The sequence below is a fragment of the Monodelphis domestica genome, chromosome 7 (genome assembly GCF_027887165.1).
Source record: "Monodelphis domestica isolate mMonDom1 chromosome 7, mMonDom1.pri, whole genome shotgun sequence".
Classification (NCBI taxonomy): Eukaryota; Metazoa; Chordata; class Mammalia; order Didelphimorphia; family Didelphidae; genus Monodelphis; species Monodelphis domestica.
This window is the reverse complement of record NC_077233.1, coordinates 67,713,735-67,736,493: the sequence shown is the minus strand read 5'-3', so window position 1 is coordinate 67,736,493 and position 22,759 is coordinate 67,713,735. Positions and strand designations below refer to the sequence as shown.

Sequence of the window (22,759 nt, the reverse complement as noted above, 5' to 3'; positions counted from 1 at the left end):
CAGTGGGTGGATCGTGCCCTCTAAAATGATCACAAGCCTGAATTTTACTGCTCAGGCACCAGGCAGTGTCTTTAAAAAGAGAGAACTCTCCTAAACCCAGGCTTTTCTCTGCTCTTGGGAAAAAATCTTAACAAGAGACCTTTTTTGCATTTATTTGTAAAGCTCTCCAACTTAGCATCCATTTAGATTTTAAAACTATAGAAGCTTGACTTTATACTGTCCTTTAAGTAACCATTTAAAAAAGTTGGATGGCCTGTCTCTTCCTTATTTAATATGTGCTTCCTCGTTCATAAGCAGAGACCTTATGTGTTTCTGTGTACAACAGTTTGCTACACACGCCCTTCCCTGATCCCTATTCCTAGCTGCTCGTCCTCCACCTCCCCACAATTACTCTCTATGCACTTCGTTACTTAGCTGTGTATGTGTTGCTTCTCCTTGTGAGAATCTAAACGTTCTAGGTCTGGGTTTGTTCCAGTTTTGGAACATCCAAGCATAGATACTTACATGTAGTAGGGGACCCTAATACCTTCTTGCCCAATCCTAACGGCTCAGTTTGAAAAGAGACAGAAGGTTTATATGGGGGAAAGTATAATGTGTTTGGGAATTTGCCAAATCAAGAGAAAATCTTCCTAAGCTACAGTAATGAACTTCCTTTGAGCTTTAATGACTTATTAATAAACCTGTTTAGATTTGGTTGGAGAGGATTCAGTCAATTCTTCAAGTCCCATGAGAAACATTCAGTTCAACAAACATTTAACATCTAATATGTGCAAGACCTTTGAGAGGTTCTAAGATTCAAAGCTGAAAGGTATTAGGGTCCTTGCCTTGCTTAAGAAGAGAAAGTTAATTTTTTTTTTCACTCATAGATCTAACGGTAGAAGGGACATCAGAGATTATCACACCCAAACCTCTTATATAGATGAGAAAATGGAGACCCAGGCAAGATTTGAACCCAAGCCTTCTGACTGTAGAGCAAGTGCTCTTTCTCATGTATCCTATTCCTTATAATTTTCTCTCTTTTTTTTTTTGAGCTGTGAAAGATAAAACTCTTTCATCAATAACTGTACTATAAAAGGAGTGTAATTAATGGAAGAGATCTGACAGATATACATATTGGGAACTTGATGGCCAAGATCAGGGGCATATATACTGTATGTTCTCTAGTAATAATGACTCACATTTGTGTGCTCTGTTTCATAATAAACTTTCTTCACTATGATCTTAAGTAGGCAGTATAAAGGTTATTGTCACCATTTCTTAAATGTGGATCCCAAAGCTCAGAGAGGTTAAATATATTATTTAAAGGTATTCCTATAACTCTAATTATTGTTGCTGAGAAAGGAATCATGATAGAGTGGATAGAATGCTGGAGTTGGAGTCAGGAAGAGCTGGGTTTGCTACCCCCTAAAACAAGTCACTTAAATCCCCCCGATATCACTTTCCTAATGTGTAAAATGAGGTTAGACACCCCCATCTTCCTTTCCCCGCAGGTTTCTTACAGCTTCGATTACCAGGACTTGAATTCTAACCTCTTGACTTTAGATCAAGTATACTTTCTGCTCCATCCCAGTGTGCCTAAGAAGTGTTTTCTTTGTCCCTGTCAAGCAAGGAATGTTCTCTTCTAAGTCTTCATTACTGGAAAGTGCATTCAAACCACTGGCTTATTTATTTATTTATTTATTTATTTTTTACTTTTTAAGTCTTTATTGCTGGAAAGTGCATTTAAATCAATGGTTTATATATTTATTTTTTACCTTCCTCCTCCAACCAGCAAGTACATGTAATGATGGAAACCTTCGTAATTTGATCCCAAACTCCTTCCCTTGGAAATCACTCTTTGGCTCTGCCTATACAGCTTTTTTATTTTTAATACTGACTTTTCTCTTGGTGAAGCCATTTTTCCTTTCCCCAACATGTTAAGTAGGACACACCTGGGGTTAGATCCTAGGATAAAGAGTATCTGACGTGACTTATCTGACGTGACTTCTATCCTATTGTGTAAACAAAGCTGCAGTTAATTTTCCATGCTAAGTAATTCTGTCTGATTTTTCCCATTAGATTGTGACCTTTTCCTTAGAAACTTTAGTAAAAAATTATTTCTTCCTTCCATATGAGAGAATTTTATCACTGCTTAATCATTTGGGATAAAATATATGACACCATGGGTCTGGTGACTCTAAATTGAATATAGTGAACTATCAGATATTGAGATAATTATCCATAGTAGAGTTTTCTAAATAGCTGGAAATTTTCTTCTTGAAAACTTTAACTTATTTTAATCATTATTGATGGATTATTTATAAAAGATACTACTCTCCCTATTTTATTTAACAGAGTTTAGAGAGTATCATTTTTTCCATTTTGCTTTAAATAAATACTAAGGAAAACAGTGGTGGTGGTCATGATGGTGGTAAATACATTGATAACAAATGACAGAAAGAAGACAGAACTATCTTTTTTTTTTCTTCTCGGTCAGGGGTTTTATTGGGATAACAGGATGGGAAACTGAGGTAAGAGGACAGTGAGTTGACATTGCAAAGAGGCAGATATGAGTTCATGTAGGAAAAACTTCCTAACAATTAGAGCTAAACTCCATGGAAATATGGTGCCTCTGAAAGTGCTATTCCTCGTAGACCTTACTTGTTCCCATTTCTTAGATGTAGGGCCCAAATTTCTGAGAGGTTAACTAGCTTCTCGGTAGTCACATAGCTATAGGTAGTAGGCTCCTCCTCTTCAAAAATCAAATAAAAATTGGATGACTACTTCTTAGAGTTGTTGGGGAGAGGCTCCTTGGCCAAGTTAGTATGCATTTAACCACATGGCCTCTCATGAGCTTCCAACTGCTTGAAATTCTTTGTTTCTATGAATTGTATAAAGATCACCCTTTAGGATTATTGAGATGCATAGGCTGTTCTTCCACTCCTTTCCATACTTCATCTCCAAAATGAAATGGTCTACATCTTGCATTTTTTTTTTAGTTCATCTGTTTTCACAATTTTTCCAATTCACAGCCAGTTACCCTGAATACCCTAATACAGTCCATCTAATCTTCTAATAGTTTGGAAATAATGTAATCAGTTTTGTTGGAATCAAATTGTAAAATAAGAGGAATCGGAATGTGAGTGAGCATCTGAGGGAATTAACTTAGTAATAAAATGCCATGTTTTAGTGTATCATCTTGGTGACACTAACTCTTCTGCTTAGAGATGGTTTTTTTTTTTTTTGCTGTTTCTTGTGTTCTCAGCAGGCAAGATTGCCAGATGGTGATGTACCAGAGAGGTAGTATCCAAAGAGATATTTTGTTTTTATTTTTATATATACATATAGGTATGCATATGTAAGTATGTGTATGTGTGTTCACCATTTCACCCCCTCCTCAAAAATCCTCAAAGATTTTAACTTTATTCTCTGTGGAAACAACTTAAAATCTTCACTTTGGCATTAAAACTCTTTATGATATGACTCCACCTTTCTGATTAAATTTCCCATTATTCCCTACATGGCCACTCCATGTAAAATGTTTCCGTTTTATGTATGTAATGTATGTATATGAACATGCATGTATATAAATATACAATGCCATTTCTTTTCCTCATACCTCTATATAGATAGTCCCACAGATCTTAAGTGCATTCCTTCTTCCCTCCATCTCTTAGAATTCTTCCATCAAAGTAAAATTCAGGTTTCAGTTGTTAGTGTTTTCTGAGAGAGAGAGAGAGAGAGAGAGAGAGAGAGAGAGAGAGAGAGAGAGAGAGAGAGAGAGAGAATATGAATGAGAATTACTTTATATTTGTCATCTGTGTATATGTTGTGTCTCCTCCAGAGACTGAGTTCCTTGTAGTAGGGATATATTTCATCCTTTTGCCTTTTTATCTGTGGCACCATGCACAGACACTAGTCAATAGTAGCCATAGTAAATGTTTGCTGAGTGGGATTGAAAGGCTTCAATCAAAAAAATAAAGCCAATACCAAAGTTCTTCTTTGCTTGAAATTTGACAGTAAAGATCCAAGGAATTGCTTGTTTCCTCTTCTTCCATACATGCTTTTTAAAGGTAACAAATGGCTTTGTATCATTGATTTAAAATAAGGATAAGGTTTACAAGTACTGAAAAAAATAGCTGATGTTCTTTCTATACCCTATAAAGAGACTGAGAAACCTGCATTTAGCAGATTCTGAAATGTGATCTGCTACTACTATCGATTTTAATGCCTATGACTATAAAAGCAGTTTCTAATTGATTCTATACATATCTTAATTATAGGATAGAAAACTGACAAAGTTGGAGAGACAAAGATTTAAAGAAGAAGCTGAAATGTTGAAAGGCCTGCAACATCCAAACATTGTTAGATTCTATGACTTCTGGGAGTCTTGCGCCAAAGGGAAGAGATGCATTGTGTTGGTAACTGAACTCATGACTTCCGGAACGTTGAAAACGTAAGTTACCAGACTGATTTCTACATTGTCAAATACCATATCTCCAACCCTCAAAGAATCTTGCCCTCCTCCCCATCTGTCTACCTGGAAATAAATAAATAAGGAAATAAATACACACATATTTACATACATGAATGTATGTATATAAACTCCTCCCAAACAGCAAGCATATCTTTCTTTGGTGTCTACAAAGCACTCATACCAGAAAAGATAATTGGAACAATTTTTAATTTCTTATACATCTTTCTATTTTATTCCATGCATAACAACAGATATGCAGCTTGTCAGTTGATTTTGCCTTCTTGATTTCTTTTTTATATCTGGGTGGTGTATCATAGGCTAGGAATCGATTTTAGTTTGGAATCTGGCCATATTATATTTTAATGACTCCCAAAATGGGCAGCGTTAGCAGGGTATTAGCTTTACTATTCAAAATCTGCAGTGGAAATTAAGAAGGCGGTACCAGATTTGAGAAGTGTTAAAACAAATTTTTTTTGTCCCCAGTGGATATGTTCTGGGTGAGTGTACAATATGGCAGTATAGAAGAGACCTTGGGGATTACTAGGCATGTGATTTTTTTTTTTAAACTTAGCTCTCTATCCCAAATATATTCCCTAGTGTGTGAGAGAGCACTATTTAAATCTTCAGCAATACTATTGATACACATTCTGAACTGGTTCCTTTTCCATTGTCCACATTGTTAAGTTCTTCAGATTTGCTTTTAAGGCTTAAATTTATCATCTCCTTGCTGCTTATTTAAAAAAAAAAGTGTGGTCCATAAACACTAAACCAGGACCCTTTTAGATAAAACGTATTTTTAGACTCCTGGGCTAACTGAAAGATTAGACATTAAAACATCACAGTGACCTGGCGTCTCTTTTATAGAATGGTTAGGAGGAAAAGCATATAACCTATATCCTAGCAATTGGCATTGCCAGTAATGCACCTGTGATAAGAATATTTTCCTAACAGAATTAGTGAGGAGTAGAAGGTCTTAACATTTGTACTAGATTTTAAAGCTGGTTCAAAAATAGAAATGCCTTGTTTTTCAGATTGAACTTGAACAGCTTTTAAAATAAACTACTTTCTTTAAAGACCACAAGATCAATCATTTTAGTAAGCTTTGTGGCTGTTCCTTTTCACCCTCTCTGCAGATATCTGAAGAGATTTAAAGTGATGAAACCCAAGGTTCTCCGCAGCTGGTGCCGGCAGATCCTGAAAGGCTTACTTTTTTTGCACACGAGGACTCCGCCAATTATTCACAGAGACTTAAAATGTGACAATATTTTTATCACTGGACCAACTGGATCTGTGAAAATAGGAGACCTGGGCCTGGCAACCCTGAAGAGAGCCTCATTTGCCAAAAGTGTAATAGGTAAATCCATCTCTTTTCCTTGTTGTACTTGGGGTCTTTAATATATGTATGCAAATGGTATGGCAAGTTTTCTACGGTAGGTTTTTTCATTCAGGTAGAATATAGTCAAATTGGAAATTTGATAAATTTTGTTTTCATTGTATTTTTCTACCGATATAATTTTAAAATTGTTTGATTACTGGCCTTATGGATTTTAATTCCTTCTTAGGATATAAAATTTTATTCTCTTTACCCTATTCTGGTTATTTTTCCTCCCTTTCAATCTGTGAATGTCTGTGCCCATATTATTTGTGTCAATACTTCTAATCTCTCTGACCCTTCTCCTATATCTTTCTTAGCACCATCCCTCTGATTCCCTTTTCTTTATCTTTTCCTCTTCCACCCCCCCATCCCCTTTGCTGTCTGAGTTTCCTTCATCTGTTCAAATATGGTAGACTTAAAAGAGGAATCATCTTTAAATTCTTCCCTTAGATATTCAGAAACACTTTAGTATTATTTTAGTATTTCTTTATAATAGTCCTACTTTTTACCCAAGTAGTGCTCAAGGACCTACAGAAGGAAATTATCTAAAAGGTCATCACATGTGCACACATACACAAAGTCTTTCTGGAGTTGACTTAGATTCCCAAAATTTAAATATGTTCATCAAGCTATCTAATCACAACTTCTTCTCCCATTCAATCTGAAATATTTAGGCTGTAGTATTTGGATTAGAATAAGGAATAAATCTTTTTATCTATTAATGAAATATTTATAAAGTGCTTAGCATGATACTCAGCACATAGGAAGTGCTACATAAATGCTAGTTATCAATATTATAATATTTTAATTATTATTATTATATATCATTATGTTTATTATTAAAGTAATTTTTTTATTAACCCCTTGGTGATAGGAGTAATCATAAATTATTGCCTTATTGGCTAGGGCTCACATCATGTGATCCAGTAGATAATCCTATAGTTATGGAAATCTTTTTATGCAAGATGTTTAATGTATCTTAATGATCTTCATCTTTGGGAAAGTATGAAGTGAAAAGCTGGAGTAAAATCATCAGAAAGGCTATACTATAGCCTTATGTATACACTTACTATAAAAATAATATACTAAATGAATTGATTATGGATATAAACTGATTAGATACTCTGCTTCCTGTGCTTACAAAGTAGCTTCAGTTTATATCAGTGAAGTGAAGTTCATAAGTGAACTTCTCTTCAGGACCAGGTGCAAGGATGCTAAAGAGACTCTTGTTATACAAAAATAAACTATTTATTGAGAATATAAGCATATAAAAGGATTTCTAACTCTAAGAGATTCTAACTCCACCCAAATAAAACTCCCTGGCTCTGCAAGGAACCTCTTCTCCTGTTTCCACAGGCTACACTGATCCTTCCTGATCTGACTAACCCCAATTTTCCCTATTCTACAATAAACTAACACTATTATTCTTATAAGAAGTATATAATTCTTAACTTTTTCTCCAAGTTATAAAAATTACAAAGGCCAGCTGGCTAAACCTCAGCAAGAACCAAGTTAGGACTCTTAAGCCTTAGAAGACTTAGAGTCCAAACCAAAGACCAGGTCATTCTTTGGTCTTCTCAGAGAGAAAACAATTTATGAAACAGCAATAGACAGTCACTAGTGTTTCTCAAGTTGGAAAAGGAAATCACTTAGCTCCTTCAGGTTTTTCCCTCTTTTCCTTCTACTTCAGACAATGAAGAGAGAGAGAGAAAAGATGTTACCTGTTCTAGCACTCTGAGAGAGAGCAACTGACACAGAAAAACTGTTAAACCTCCCACACACACTGTCAACATTTGAAATGACACTGTCTCAGATCTGTTTCAAACTTCAATTCTTTCTTAAGTCAGCTTTTCTACTTTTTATCTCTAAACTAATGTAATAAGACTTAATTTCTAAGATCATCCTTATAATACCAAGTTCTTTCTGACTGAAGTACCATGATGAGGGCTAAATGAGCACATTTTTCTTGGCCATGAATATGATTGGTTTGTGAATCGGGTGAATAGTTGACAGAGTAAGTGAATTTATCATTTCATGTTCAATTAACTCTTAACTAGGTTAAAAAAAGAATTGTAGATGTTGTGGACTTAATTTGGTAATCAGTACTTTATAGCAAGCTCTAGAATTCTCTAGCAAAAAATAAAACTTCTAGGTTTGTGATATTTCAGATAATCAAAAAAAGAAATGTAAACAAGCCCCCTCAGGGAAGGTTAGTCAGGATGTATCATAAAACAGTGAAAGAAAAATTTCTTTGTTTCTTTCTCTACATTGGTAGTAACACATTGACCAAAACACACTATAAGTTTATCAATAGGAATGCTGATTTCTAATTATGGGTTCGTATCTTTCAGGGAGTGGGAGATATTGGCTTTAATCTAATTAATATCTAATATTTCTGGGGTCTAAGCATGCCTACAATTGAGCTTGTCTGTTTTTTATCTAACAACTAGCTAATGATATTTGCCCTAAAATGAGTGAACTTCCCAGAGCAGTATAAGGCAGAACCTATAAAATAACTAATCTGGTAATTTCCTAAATGTGATAATAACTTCAGAGCCAAGGCCTTCAGAGAAAGAAAAAGGAAGGCCTGCAATTGTTCTGCTTTTCTCTTTTTTGCTCTTTTCACTTTCTACTTATCACATCCCATTAGTATCTTAAAGTACCATTATAAGGGGATTTATTATTACCTAACAAATTTGATTTTGCTGCCAATAACATTATAGCTTTCTCGTGTATATTGCCATATGTTATGAAATAACAGATTTGATTTTTGCTGAAAATAACTTATAGCTTATGTATAGTTCTGTATGAGTATCTTTAAAAAAATAAAGCAATGATGGCCTTAACATCAGAGTCTAGGTCTCTGGGTCCTTTTGAAGTCTCTTAATTTAATGAGAAAAACAGCTTGATTTCTGTTCCCTAAGACACTTCAGGGTTTCTCCAGAGCTTAGCTAATTGACTATCATAGAGTAACTTGTTTCTCATGCTTGTGTTGTATGAGACATATAGTTATTTTAATAATTACAAACATTAATTGGGTGAGAGGAAGGAAACAGAGGGAAACATATAAAAATTACTGATTTTATTAAAGGGAAAGGGATGAAGGGGTTGGGAATAAAAGGAAGGGTACAGTGACTGCTAACACTTATCCCAGATATTAAACCCACTAATACCTATTCTAAATCTAAATAACTAAGCTTATTAACATTAAGTCCAACAGGGTAAGAGTCTCACACAAGAGTCCTTGATAAATCAGGAGTCCCAATTGATTTGCTGCCAGCAGGGTAGAGGTCTTTCTCCAATCAGGCTGTCCAGAAAGCTGACCAGATATATTCTTTCACCCAGCTGAAATCCTCAAAGGCTAGTTGTTGATGAATGATCAGGATCTTTGCAGGCACACACCTTACTCCTCCTGCTCCTCCAGAGAAAGTGGCAGTTGGGGGAAAAAAAGCCCTCTTCAACTCTTTGGAACCTTGACCCAGTAGGCTCATGAGATTCTAAATCCTGCCAATCATTTTGCAATTGCTATCTTTCCTTGATACAGTCCCCTCTTTGCACAAAGCCTAAATTGTATTGAAAACACTATTTTGGCATTTGTACACAATCTAAAGTACTTAAAAATTACCTAAACTAAAATATCTACCCAAAATAACAACCCTCAACTATCTTATTCTAACTAATACTAACCTATACTAGGGATTTTAACAAGGAAAGGAAAAAAGGAATTAAATAATGAACAAGTACAAATTTCGAACATAAGCAAAGCACAACAAGCAAATAACATCAAAAGCAAAAGATGAACACAACTTCCATGTACACATTAAACTCATAAATACTACCTTAACATCAAGCTTAGAGAAAAATTTTGAAAATTACATGAAACACAACATTGCATACGTTTTTACACAGAAATTAAACTGAAACATTAAACTCACTTATGCAAACTACATGTAACACTAGATATAAGTGAGCTATGTACATAATTTACACACATATATACACAGCACATACATACAATATATACGTGTGTGCTATACACATGCACTCCACACTTCATCTTTACACACATGTTACATATATGTCACATATAGTCCATATTGACTCTTATCATTTTCTTAGCTGAAATGAAACTAGTTATCTTTAAAAAAATTTTTTACTAGCAATTATTCTCTTTCCCTCCTGCTTTCCACTATCTCATCTAACAATGAAAAAAGAAAAGAAAACCATCTCTGCATAGTTCAGAAGAACAAATCCCCATGTGTTGTCCATGTCCAAAAATGTATATCTCATTCTTCATTTGAAGTTTATCTTCTTTCTGTCAGTAGGAGGGTAACATATTTCATCTTGGTCCTCTGGATTTGAAAGTCATTTGTTTTTTTAAAAGTTGCCACCTACAAATTGGTGCTATTTGTTGAGCTCCTTACTTCCCTGTTCTTTTTAATTATTGTAATATTTTATGGAGCTTGGGGGTAATACAGCACTTATCCAGCAGAAACATGAGATCACCAATAAAGTTTCTTCAGCTGTTTGCACTCAGGCTGACTCCCCATGCCTGTACTTTCTCCTTGCTTTCTGCTGAACCATTTCAAGAGTCAAAGTTCATGTCCTTGAAGTGTAAAGGTGAGTGAGTTTCTAGGAGGGAAAAAGCCTTAGATTTAATTAAGCATTTTAAGGATCTTTATGTCTTCCACAACAAATATAGGACTGTGTATAGTGTTTAAGGAAATAAGACAACAGACTTTTTCTTTCTTCTTTCCAAAACATTCTGAATAGAAATACCTGGGAGACATATTAACAAACATTTTCATGCCCATGTAGAATATCACTTTCAGATACGTAACTCTTTGTAGCATCACATGGGCAATGAGAGACTGTGAATTTGGTGAAGACTATAGCTTATGGGGCTCTAAGTTAACAGAGAGAACTTTTTTTTAAAAATCAAGATTACTTTTAAAAGTTACTAATCTATTCATGTTTTATCAACTTGTGTTTGTCCCTTGGAGATAAAAGCAGCTTAGCTCTCTGCTTTGTTCAAGTGGTAAAATTCAAAATACAATCACAGTGGAAATGGCAAGAGGACAGCCTTGAATCACATGGTTATCTCATCACTAGCCTGTTCATGAGGACACATTCCTCTATCCAGTTTTGTCAGCTGTTGAAATATTGCGTACATATCCACTGTGACTTCTTAACTCTGGCCAAGGGTCTGATACTACTCTGTGGCCTTGAATATCTGATAGGATCTTTTTTCCCCCAAACAGTAATGTGTGTGCTTTACAGACCACCAATTCTGGAAGTCCCCTTCAGGAGGACACAAAATCAAGTCTCTGTTGATTAGAGAAAACAATTATCTCTTTGGATAACTCAGTTTTTTAAATGTATCTGTGTATTTTTCCCTATTTCAATGTGGAAATAGATATATACACACCAGATAATTCATTTTAAAATAATTCCCTCTGAAGAAAATCTCTCTACAAAAGGCAATTGTTCTGCACTGGATAGGCCTAGAATTGTATTATGGCACTAATAGATTTAATTGACTTGGTCTGTGTATGTCAGAGGTGAGACCTGAACGTGGATTTTTCTGATGCCTTGGCCAATTTTTATCCTCTTCATTAAATGAAATGGCACAATAGAACACCAGGGGTCTCTGAATTTGATTTTTAAATATTTTCAACACAGTACCTTGTATTTTATACAGTACTTGGTTTTCTTTGTAATCCTATAAATTTTATTTTATCCCTATAAAAACATTCTGCTAAGATTTTTAAAGGAGGTGAGACAGCTAGGTAGCACAGTGGATAGAGTGCCAGGCCTAGAGTCAGAAGGACCTGGGTTCAAATGTGGCCTGAGACACTTTCTAGTGGTGTGACACTAGACAAATTACTTAACCATTTAACTAGATCATAAGACAAAAGGTAAGGATTTTTTCACTAAGAATCTCTGAACTTTTCAATGATTTCAGTGTATATCATTCTTTTGTAGATGTGTGATGTTATAGGACTCAAGTGAAAACTCTTAACTTTATTATTCTTTCAATAAACATCTATTAAATTCCTAGTGTGTGCAAATTGCTCTGCTAAGATTTGGGAATGATAAAAAGTTTAGTCTCAACACCTTGTCTTGGGCTTGGCACTTTAGTGATCTTATCCACTGCCTCCCCTGACCATCTTCAATTTCTCTTAATCCAAATGACCTTTTTTCATTCATTCTTCATGATTGTTCTGCTGCTTTTGATGCCATTAATCAGTCCTTCTCCTGAATACTTTTCTCTAAACTCTCCTGACTCTACTCTTTCCAAGGTCTCCTAACTGACTGACCATTATTTTCCAGTCTTGTTTACTAGATCTTTCCTCATAAGTGAAGTTATCCCACAATGTTCTATCCAAAGTTCTCTTTTCTCCTTCTTCCACAGATCCCATTATTCTCCCACTTTTTATCTTGAATTTCCATCTAGATAGATAGAGACCACTCCCAAATCTATATATCCAACTACCATTTCTCCATTAACTCTAATCCCATATTACCAATTTCCTGCCAGACTGTTCTACCTAGATTTCCCATAAGTATCTCAAAGTCTAGTATTTTTTTCAAAGAGATTACATTTAATGGGAAGACCTCATTAAAAACTCCTCAAAGGTTCTCTTTTTTACCTTAGAACACCACTGTTCCTTCTATCAACCTGGCACCCTCCTTGACTATTGTCTTTCTCCCATTCCAGTCAAATGCCATGCCTTATTAATTCTACTTTTCCATCTCTGTCATCTATCCCTTTGTTTCCATCTAGGCAACCACCTGGTACATACCATTGTTTCTTCTTGTCTAGACTATTGCAACAGCCTTTTAACTGGTCTCCTTACATTCATCCTCTTTTCTGCCCAAGGCAACTTCCACGTAATAATTCCTAAAATGAAGCTCTGGCTATAACTTCCCTATTTTCAGTGGTTCCTTATTATCCCGTGGATAAAATACAGACAACTCTGTTTATGATTTAAAGGCCCTTACCATCTGGCTCCAGCCAACTTATTCTACCCTTTCTTCACATTGCTTACCTTTATCATGGTAGCTAAATAGGTCTATAGTTCTCTCCCTGAATTTGGCATCTTCTTTCCTGTCCAGCTTCTGTACAGACTATCCATTGTGTCTGAAATATATTCCTCCCCTCAGCTCTACTTCTCTATGTATCTATAGCTTTCTTCAATGTTCAGCTCAGGTGTTACCTCATATAAAATACTTTTTCTGATAATAATATTTAATATTCTCCTTTCTACAATTACTTTGAATTTACTTGTCTTCTTGCATCTTGTAATGCCTTGGGAAGTGGTAAGCATCTTAAAGAGAGAGAGTATTTTGGTTTTTGTCTTTGTAGTCACAACATTGAGCCCAGTATTAAACTTAAGACAGAGCAGACCCTTCACCAATCCTTGGTGAATGCTGACCAAATGGAATTAGCTACCAACAGTCGTGGTAAATACTAGATTATATAGTATGTGTATCGCAATTGTAAAACAAGATGTTCCATGAAATCCTAAGAAGATTTCAAAGACTAGACAAAAGTTGTTTGATTTTTTTTTTTAAGGAATAAATATAATTGGACTTTAGTTATTTGTATACATTCAATACAGTTGTCACCACACCGTATATCCCAAAACGTGTTCAAATTCCAAACATATGTTGCCCATTAATTTATAATTTTAGTCTATTAAGAGAAGCTTTGCCATCCTTCATCTTTATTCCATTTAATCAACAAAGTGCTGTCAAGGTGTTTGAAAAGCCACTTCACTTTATGTTATATTAGCAAACTAATCATGGTAAAATGTTATTTCTCTTAATGATTAGTGCCCTTGTCATAAAAACAATTACTACAGAATCTTTCTAATTCCCATGACACCACTCCATAGACCTCTAGTTCTGCTTCAAAGCCAATATGCTTACCCACCTCTTAGAAAGGAAGTAACATGAGCTCTCATTACAGCTATCTCCTATTAAGATTGATAAATGCATTTTATAAGGATAATGGAGTAACTAGAATGGCTAGAATCAAACTGTCCAAGCAAATAAATGTTTGGGTTGCTGATCTTTTTCTTTCTTTTTTTTTAATGGAATAAATTTCTTTGAGCGTTTCAAAACCAGTAAGTCACTTGTCCCTGTGCTGTTTTAAGATGAGTGAAAAAGGGGTCATTTTAATGAATTCATAAGGTCATTTTAGAAGTTAAAAACATTTTGATAGTTTTTTTCTAGCTCTCATACTTTAAAGATTTTTCTTATAACTTTCTGATGCTATTTTCTATAGCTTGGATAATGCAGATAATACTTGCTCTGCATACTGCCCAGTGTTATTGAACAGATAAAATGAGAATACTTTAAGATGTTATTCAAGTAATAATAGTATAAAATTGTGTCACATTTTCTCACATCAAAATTTGTTTTTGGAAGTTCATTTGTCATGAAAGTAGATTATTCAGATCACTGAAGGATAGATTTTTTAAATTTCCATTTCCATTTCTATTTTCTATTTCTTTCATCAACATAGTTATCCCAAGTATTCCTTTCCCTTCCCATCCCATATGACAAATATTGTTTTTTTAAGAAGGAAGAAAAAAGACAGCACAATTAATTGATACATTGAAAAAGCCTGAAAACATGTGCAATGTTTAACACATGTGTACCTCCCACTTCCATGAAAGAGTAAATTGGAAATATCTTCTCATATCTCTTCCTTACATCCCACTTGATTTTTATAATTTTGTTACATTTACTTTTTTTTTTTTGGTATGGCATTCTTTCCATTTACAATGTTATAATTTCTATGTTACGTTGTTTTCTTGGCTCTGCTTACTTCACTCTGTTAGTTCATATAGCTCTCTCCATCTTTCCACTTTCATCATACATATAATTTTTTAGTGAATAGAATATTCCATTATATTCATATACTACAGTTTGTTTAGCCATTCCCCAATTGATGGGCATCTACTTTGTTTCCAATTTTTAGGAATCACAAAAAATGCTGCTATAAATATTTTGGAGTATAAAGGGGACTTTTTTCTTATTGATGGCTTCCTTGGGTTATAAGCCCAGTTATGAAAATCTCGAATTCAAAGGATATCTACATTTGTCACTTAATCTGCATAATTTCAAATTGAATTGTTCCATTATTTCCTAGCTTCATCTACAATGTGTTATTGTGCATATCTTCCTGAATTCAAATCTAGCCTCAGACACTTACTAGCTGTGTGATCCTGAGCAAGTAATTTAATCCTATTTACCTCAATTCCCTCAGCTGTAAAATGAACTAGAGAAGGAAATGGCAAACTCTTCTAGTACCTTTGCCAGGAAAACCCCAAATGGGGTTACAGGAGTCAGACATGCCTGAAATGACTGAACAACAACTGCCTCTATCACATTTGGTTAAAATTCTATCTCTTACCCATAGCTGTGTGGGGGAAAAGTAATCCAAAGAAAAATAACTCAACTACAGATAATTATTATAGGGTATGGGAAGACCTGGGTTCAAATTCAGAGGAGAGTGAAGCTAAAACACCTACTTATAAAACAGCAAAGAAAAACACCAAATTGTCACAACCCCAAAAAGAGTTTTTGGAAAAGCCTAGAGAGGTTGAAGAAACTAGAAAAAAATAAGATCAGCACAAGAAAATCCAAACAATGCATATAAGAAAGATCACTCAATTGGAAAAAATGATCAAAAAATTCAAAGAAAAAAATACGTTATTAAAAATTAGAATTGGGCAAAGGAGAACAAGAAATAACACATCAATAGAATGAAATAATAGAAGAGAATATGAAACATCTTATTACAAAAACAAGTGGCCTGGAAAATAGATCAGGGAGAGACAATATAAGAATCAAAATGCACAGGAACATCCGGAATTAAGTTCAGGAAGTCCCAGGTTAAGGAGAAAAGCAACAAGAAAAAAACATTTAATTATCATGGAGCTACATTCTGAATAACACAAGATTTAGAAGCTTCAATGTTTAAAGAACAAAAGGCATAGAACATAATATTGTCAAAGAGCAATGGTGCTGGGGTTACAACCACAAATAACAGGCACAGCAAAGCTAAGTATAATTATACAAGATAAAAATAAATATTTAACCAACTAAAGGAGTTTCAACCATTCTTGGGAGAGAACCCATAGTTCTGAAATGTATATATTTAGTTTCTAATAGTATGGTTATGTATCCATTTATAATTATTATGAAATGTAATGTGTAGTATTGGTGTAAGCCTAATTTCTGGTGGATTGCTTCCAGATTTCCCAACAATTTTTATTAATTAGGGAGTTTTCCCCTAGGTGACATCCATTTTATCAAATATGGGGTTAATGAATTCTGTTTTTTTCTGACTCATCCTTGTCTCGTCTGTTTCCTTGATCTTTCTGTTATTTAGTCAGCATCAGTAGGGTTTCACAACTGCTACTTTATAATATAGTTTGAAATCTGGAAGTTCTGTTCATTCTTTGGCCCTCCTTTTCATCATTCCCCTTGATATTCTAGATATTTTTGCTTTCCCAAATGAATTTTGTTATTATTTTAGCAAAATATATAAAATATCCAATTGGTAATTTGATTGCTATAGCATTATCTATTTAAATTTATATTTTGAATATTTATTTTTGCTTTGTCTGATAGCATGATTACCACTTCTCATTTTTTTGATTTATTTTATGCGTAGTAAATTTTCTACTCATACTTTTTCATTTTGTGAATGTCATTGTTTTAAAAATGTTTCTTATAAGCACCAGATTGCAAGATTTATTTTCTTATCCAATCTGTCATTCTTTTTTGTTTTAATGGATTGTTTAACCCATTCAAACTTAAAATTATGAGTTAAGTTTATATTTTCCCCATCTGCCTCTAGTTATTTTTTGCAAGTTATGCTCTTTCTCCTCTTCTGCTATAAACATAGTGCTATGTTCCTTTACTTATTTTACTTCAATCCTTTATTAAGGTATGTGGCAGAGCATTTAAAAGTATAAATTAATTTTGATAGTATTATCATTTTTCTTATATTGGCATGGCCTAACCCCAATCACTGAATATTCTTACATATATTTAAGTTGTTCTTTATTTCTTTGTCGCATTTTGTAATTGAATGTATATGTCCAAATGTATCTGTACATTGGGAGAGTGATTTTATGCATTTTGTAATTACTTGTGTTGGGATTTCCCTTTATATGATTTCTTCTTGTGCTTTTTATTATTATATAAAAGTACTGGTGATATTTTAAAGATTTATTTCATACCCTGCAAATTTGCTGAAACTATATCATTTGTCTAGAGGCATTTTTGCTAATTCTCAAGAATTCTTCAAATTAGTCATCATATCATCAGCAAACAGAAATAGTTTTCTTTTCTCTTTACCTATCACTATTCCATTAATTTCTTTCTCTTGCCTTATTGCAATTGCTAGCATGTCCAGGAATATATTAATAATAGTGGGGAAAACGGATGGAGCCAAGATGGTGTAGAAAAGGCAGGTTCTCACCTGAATGTACCTAAATTCTTCTGCTTAGAACTTTAACATAGTACCTCAAAACACATATTGAAGTAGTAGAAACCCACAAAAGGATAGGGTAAAACAATTCTTTATCCCAAGACAATCTAGAAATTAGACAGGAAATATCTGGCTCGCCACGGTAAGAATGGAGTGCAGACTAATAGATATAATAAATACCCTGCCAAGAGAGCAGGAAGCCTTGCCTTGGTAAGCTATCAACAGTAGTCCTTGGAAGCAATTGAATCATCAGTATTGACTTCCAGAGCTCTCAGCACACAAATGGTAAGGGGGAATAACAACTGGTCAGAAGGAGATTATAGCAATCCCTTTGCTTATGTTGGGTGCAGGACTCTTTTTCAGTGCTCATATGGCGATCCCAAACCACACTCCTTGATTGCAGACATACTCAGAATGAGGAGGGACATTAACACACCAGAGATTGTGGTAGCAGGTGTAATAGGGTGGTGTAGAGGATGGGATATGATGGATTATATTGGGTCAGTATCAAGATGTTACACTATGTTTTGAAGACCAGCAGTTAACTCTAACCAGGGCAGAACCTGGTCTGAGATCAACACACAGACCACTCAGTAATAGGGAAAGTATTTAATTTTAATAGGAAAAGGTTAAAGGGAATCAGGATAAACCTAATGCTAATCCCACCAACTAAAATCCCCCAGATCTAAATGTCTCTGAGAGGAGGATTTTCACAGAGATGTTGGACTACTCTAATCTTTCCTCACTCACCTAAATTTCCCAGTCCTTGCACCAGCTAATTCTGCACTAAACCCCCTTTAGTTAGTATTAAAAGAATATTGGTCTGTGATAAACTTAGCAGGGCCCAGGGAAGGTCCAAGATCCAAAAGGACCTAGACTTGGTCTTACAATCACTGCAGATGGGTGGTTTAGGATCACCAAGTTCTTCTCCAAGGAAATACAACACACAAGACAGCAGACAGGATAGGAAACAGAACTAAGCACTCAGGATAAGCAGCCACACTTCCCAGACACCTCCAGAGAGAGAGACCACCAGATCCAACAATCTCTGAATAACAGCTTAACCCTTCCTGCAGAATTCCAGAATCTTTTCCTTGTTGGCCTCATGCCTCTGCCTTTTGCAAAACCTACCAAACTTATCTCTTCCTTATAACACAGGGGACAAGGGAGCCCCTGGTCACAGTTCTAGAGTGGAAAAGATTACTTGTGGTTGCTCTCAGACCAGTACGCATGTCAGGAGAGTATTAAATATACCTCTCCTTAGATCATATTACCTTGGAAGAACTAACAACTTAAACTAGCTCTGGAAAACAGCTGCACAGAAAAGCTGAAGGAAAGGATAGTTCCCCATCTTGGTAAAAATCAAGAAATGGGTCAGAAAAAATGAGCAAACAAAAAGAGAATATGATCATAGAAAGTTACTAATTTGATAGGGAAGATCAAAACACAAACTCAAGAAGACAACAAAATCAAAGCTACCACATCTAAAGTCTCAAAGAACAAATATGAATTGATCTTAGAGTCAAAAAAGAATTCGTAAAAGAGTTCAAAAAGGATTTTTTTCAATCAAATAAGAGAGGTAGAAAAAAATTGGAAAAGATATGAGAGCAATAAATGAAAATCATAAAAAGTAGAGTCAGTTGCTTAGTACAGAAGACAAAAATTACTGGATAATAACACTTAAAAACAGAATAGGCCAAATATTCAGGGAGACAGAAAAGTCTACTGGAGAGAACTCCTTGAGACATAGAAAAGTTTACAGAACAAAATAATTCCTAAAAAATAGAATTAGGTAAGTGGAAGGCAATGATTCTGTGAAATATCAAGGAATAATAGAACAAAATGAAAAGAATGAAAAAAATAGAAGAAAATGTGAAATATCTCATTTGAAAAACAATTGACCTGGAAAAATAAATCAAGGAGAGATCCAATAAGAATTATTGGGCTACCTGAAAGTCATGGTCAAAAAGAGCCAAGAAATCATCAAGGAAAACTGCCTTGATATTCTAGAACCAGAGGGGAAAATAGAATCAGAATGAACACACAGATCATCTTCTGAAAGAGATCCCAAATTGAAAACTTCCAGGAATATTATAGCCAAATTTCAGAGCTCTCCAAGTAAAGAAGAAAACATTTTAAGCAGCCAAAAAGAAAAAATATTTAAATATGGAGCCACACTCAGGATAACACAAGATTTTTCAGCTTCTTTGTTAAAGGATCAGAGGGCCTAGAATATGGAATTTTGGAGGAGTAAAGAGGCTAGAATTACATCCAAGAATCATCTACTGAGCAAAAGTGAGTAAAAGCCTTCAATGGGAAAAATATGGATATTTAATGAAGTAGAAGGCTTTCAAACATTCCTGATGAAAAGACCAAAGCTTAATAGAAAATTTGTCTACTAAATAATAATACTCAAGACTATAAGAATTAAAATTTAGGACACTGGTCCTTAATTTCCATAAAGTTTATTAGTATTTACTTGGATAGGTAGAGGCATAGAATTAGAGTGGGTGTTCTCAACATGGCTCCCTCAGCCACCTTCTTCTTGGCTGGTTCCTGTGAAAGAAACCCTGCTTCCTTGTCTCGAACCTTTTTTTTCTCCGCTGTAATCCACTTCAATCCCATCTGGTTCAAACTAAGTCTCTTTACCCACACTAGATGACGTAACTGGGATTGTAGGGATGCAGGTAAGACCCCATGTGTGATCCTGGGAGAGGATTCCCTTCATACAATCTCCCTTTGATTATTTGGGAGACCAGCATGTTAAATCTCCTCATTCATGTTTTCTAGGAGATTAACATGTCAGTTTTCCCCAGTGAAACTGGCTTTTTTTTTTTTTTGGTGGAAAGGAAGGTCATATAGCTATGGATTGTAGAAATAGAAACTAGGAAAATAGAAAAAAGAGCTAGAGAAATAATCATAACAATAAATCCTTTAACAGGGTCATTGATTGTAATAGCCTAAATTGTAACTTGGACCATAACATACCATGCCAACGAATCTATAATCACTGTGAGGTACCGCAGAGAAATAGAATGATCAGAGGGATGGCAGGAGGTACAGCCAGAGGTGTGGTCAAGGATGTGGCCAAAGGAATCTAGATTAATGATGGTACTTGGAAGGTGAAGGGACATCAAAGAGTCGGGAGGTGAATTTTAAGCCTTTTCAGATCCCACTGCCTTATTGGTGCTGTTTAAGTCCATTCCCTTCCCTGTAGTGGAGAAGTCTCTGTAATGCAATCTTGGATACAGATCTACACCTAGGAGACAAGGTGTATATAATTTCCAGTGAACTACTCTCAGCTATCAAATTCAGAGAAAAGGACTCTTGGATTCATTACTCACATGTAAAATGGGTACCTTCTACTGACACTGAGTATCCTGTCACATATATTGTATTTGCTGCCTGTTTGTTTTTATATTTAATTTTGTTTTTAAGTTTCAATATTAGCTGTATATTACTATTTATAACAAGCTTTTACCTGGTTAAAAAAATTATATACACTCACAATGTGGATCATGGCCAAGTTTGAGAGGAAATAGAACTTGCTTTTGAGTGAGAAACCTTTGTGTTATGCCTCTGTTTGGCTGACCGATGGTGAAATGGAATGTGCAATATGAATTTCTGATTTTTAAAATGATTGTTTTTCTTTTTTGTTTTCAATTGTATATTTGATTTTTTCTCTCTTATTTTTTGTACTTGAGTACACAGAATCAGTATTAATGTTTTTTATTTTGAAGGATAGGTTTGCAATATCTATTATCCCTAATGCTAGTGCTTACCCAAAAGCTTTAGACTATGGAAATCTGCAATTGATTGTTAAGTATTATGGGAATTTAATAATTGTTCAGATTTCAGAAGAAGAGATCACAAAAAATCTACTGCACAGTGCAAAGAAGCACAAGGTCAAGGAGCAACAATCCCTGTGGGATTGATGAGGATATTTGCCAAAACAGAGGACTTGTTTTGAGGTTTAAGAAAGCATGTTTGACAAATTCAGATGTTGGACTTCCCCATGCCAGGTTCCTATAAGTACCTCCATTTGGCTTTCATTTTGGCTCCCTATTCCCTGAAATTAAAGGTAAAATCAGACCAGGGAATCATATTTATCTTTTACCTCAGATTCTAGTCCCTTCTTTTTTATGATATGGCAATTTTCCATAGTTCAGGCTGCGATGGGTAAGTGCAATATTGTTGGAATTGTCCTGCATGCTTATAGGACACAAGCCACTTCAACTGGTCCTTGCTGGTGATTCAGGTTTTCTTTTTTAGTCATAAGTTTTTACACATAAGATTTTGATACATTTTCATCTGAATTTAATTTTTTCTCTGTATTTGGTTTTTGGTTTCTTTTGAGAATTGATTCATATACCTCATAACTCAGCCATGTATCCCCAGGGGGGATTATCGTGTTGGTTAACACCCTCCTAAGGGGAGATTGTTTAAGATCTTTTAAAGCAATTTTAGGAAAAGAAAATCCTCCATACCTGAATCAAGAAAGTGGATCTTTTGGAGAAGGTGTCATAAGGATGCCTATAGAAACCACACACTACATCAAGAGATCCAGAATGAACTTTGGGATATAGTGAACTGAACCAAAGGGGGTTGAATCTATCATATCTATCAATCATTTTTTTGTTTTCTTTCTCCTTTTTCTTTTCTTTCCCTCATCTTCATATTGTTATCATTTCCCCTTTGTAAAAGGCAATATTCTATATACTTGTAGTAAGAGTTTTTTTAGATACATAAGCTACATATGTGAAATGATTCATTGGGGAGACCTGACATGTTAATCTCCTAGAAAACCTGAATGAGGAGATTTAATATGCTGGTCTCCTAAAGAATCAAAGGGGGTATTGTGTGAAGGGAACCCTCTTCCAGGTTCATGCATGAGTGAAAATAGGATGGAGGCAAATACATAGTAATTATAATGGAAAAATTTTATAGTTAAGCTTCTTTGATAAAGGCCTCATTTCTCATATGCTAAGAACTGAGGCAAATTGATAAGAATACAGATCATTTTCCAATTGATAAATGGTCAAAGGATATGAAAAGACAATTTTCAAATGAAGTGGTAAAAGCAATTTATAGTCATATAAAATGTTCTAAGTCACCATTAATTAGAGAGTAATGCAAATTAAAACAACTCTGAAGCACCACCACCTATCAGATTGACTAATATGACAGAAAAGGAAAATGTTCAATATTGAAAGATAGATAGGAAAATTGAGACACTAAACTGTGAACAGGTTCAGCCATTCTGCACAGTAATTTGGAACTGTACCCAAATGACTATTAAACTGTGCATACCTTTTGATCTAGCTACTACTAGGTTTGTATCTCAAAGAGAATTTATAAAAAGGGAAAAGGACCCATTTGTACAAAAATATTTATGGCAGCTCTTTTTGTGTTG

The 22,759-nt window shown here is 34.7% G+C and overlaps 1 protein-coding gene across 23 annotated transcripts in view; it reads left to right on the top strand.

Annotated features, from left to right (window-relative positions):
* The window catches only part of WNK2 (WNK lysine deficient protein kinase 2), a 242,174-nt gene that overhangs the window by 87,054 nt on the left and 132,361 nt on the right, over positions 1-22,759 (top strand). For all 23 annotated transcript variants that reach the window (XM_056804805.1, XM_056804815.1, XM_056804814.1 and 20 more), the window contains exons 3-4: positions 4,263-4,435; positions 5,590-5,810. In XM_056804805.1, the coding sequence (XP_056660783.1) occupies positions 4,263-4,435; positions 5,590-5,810 (394 nt within the window). The remainder of the gene's footprint in view (positions 1-4,262; positions 4,436-5,589; positions 5,811-22,759) is intronic.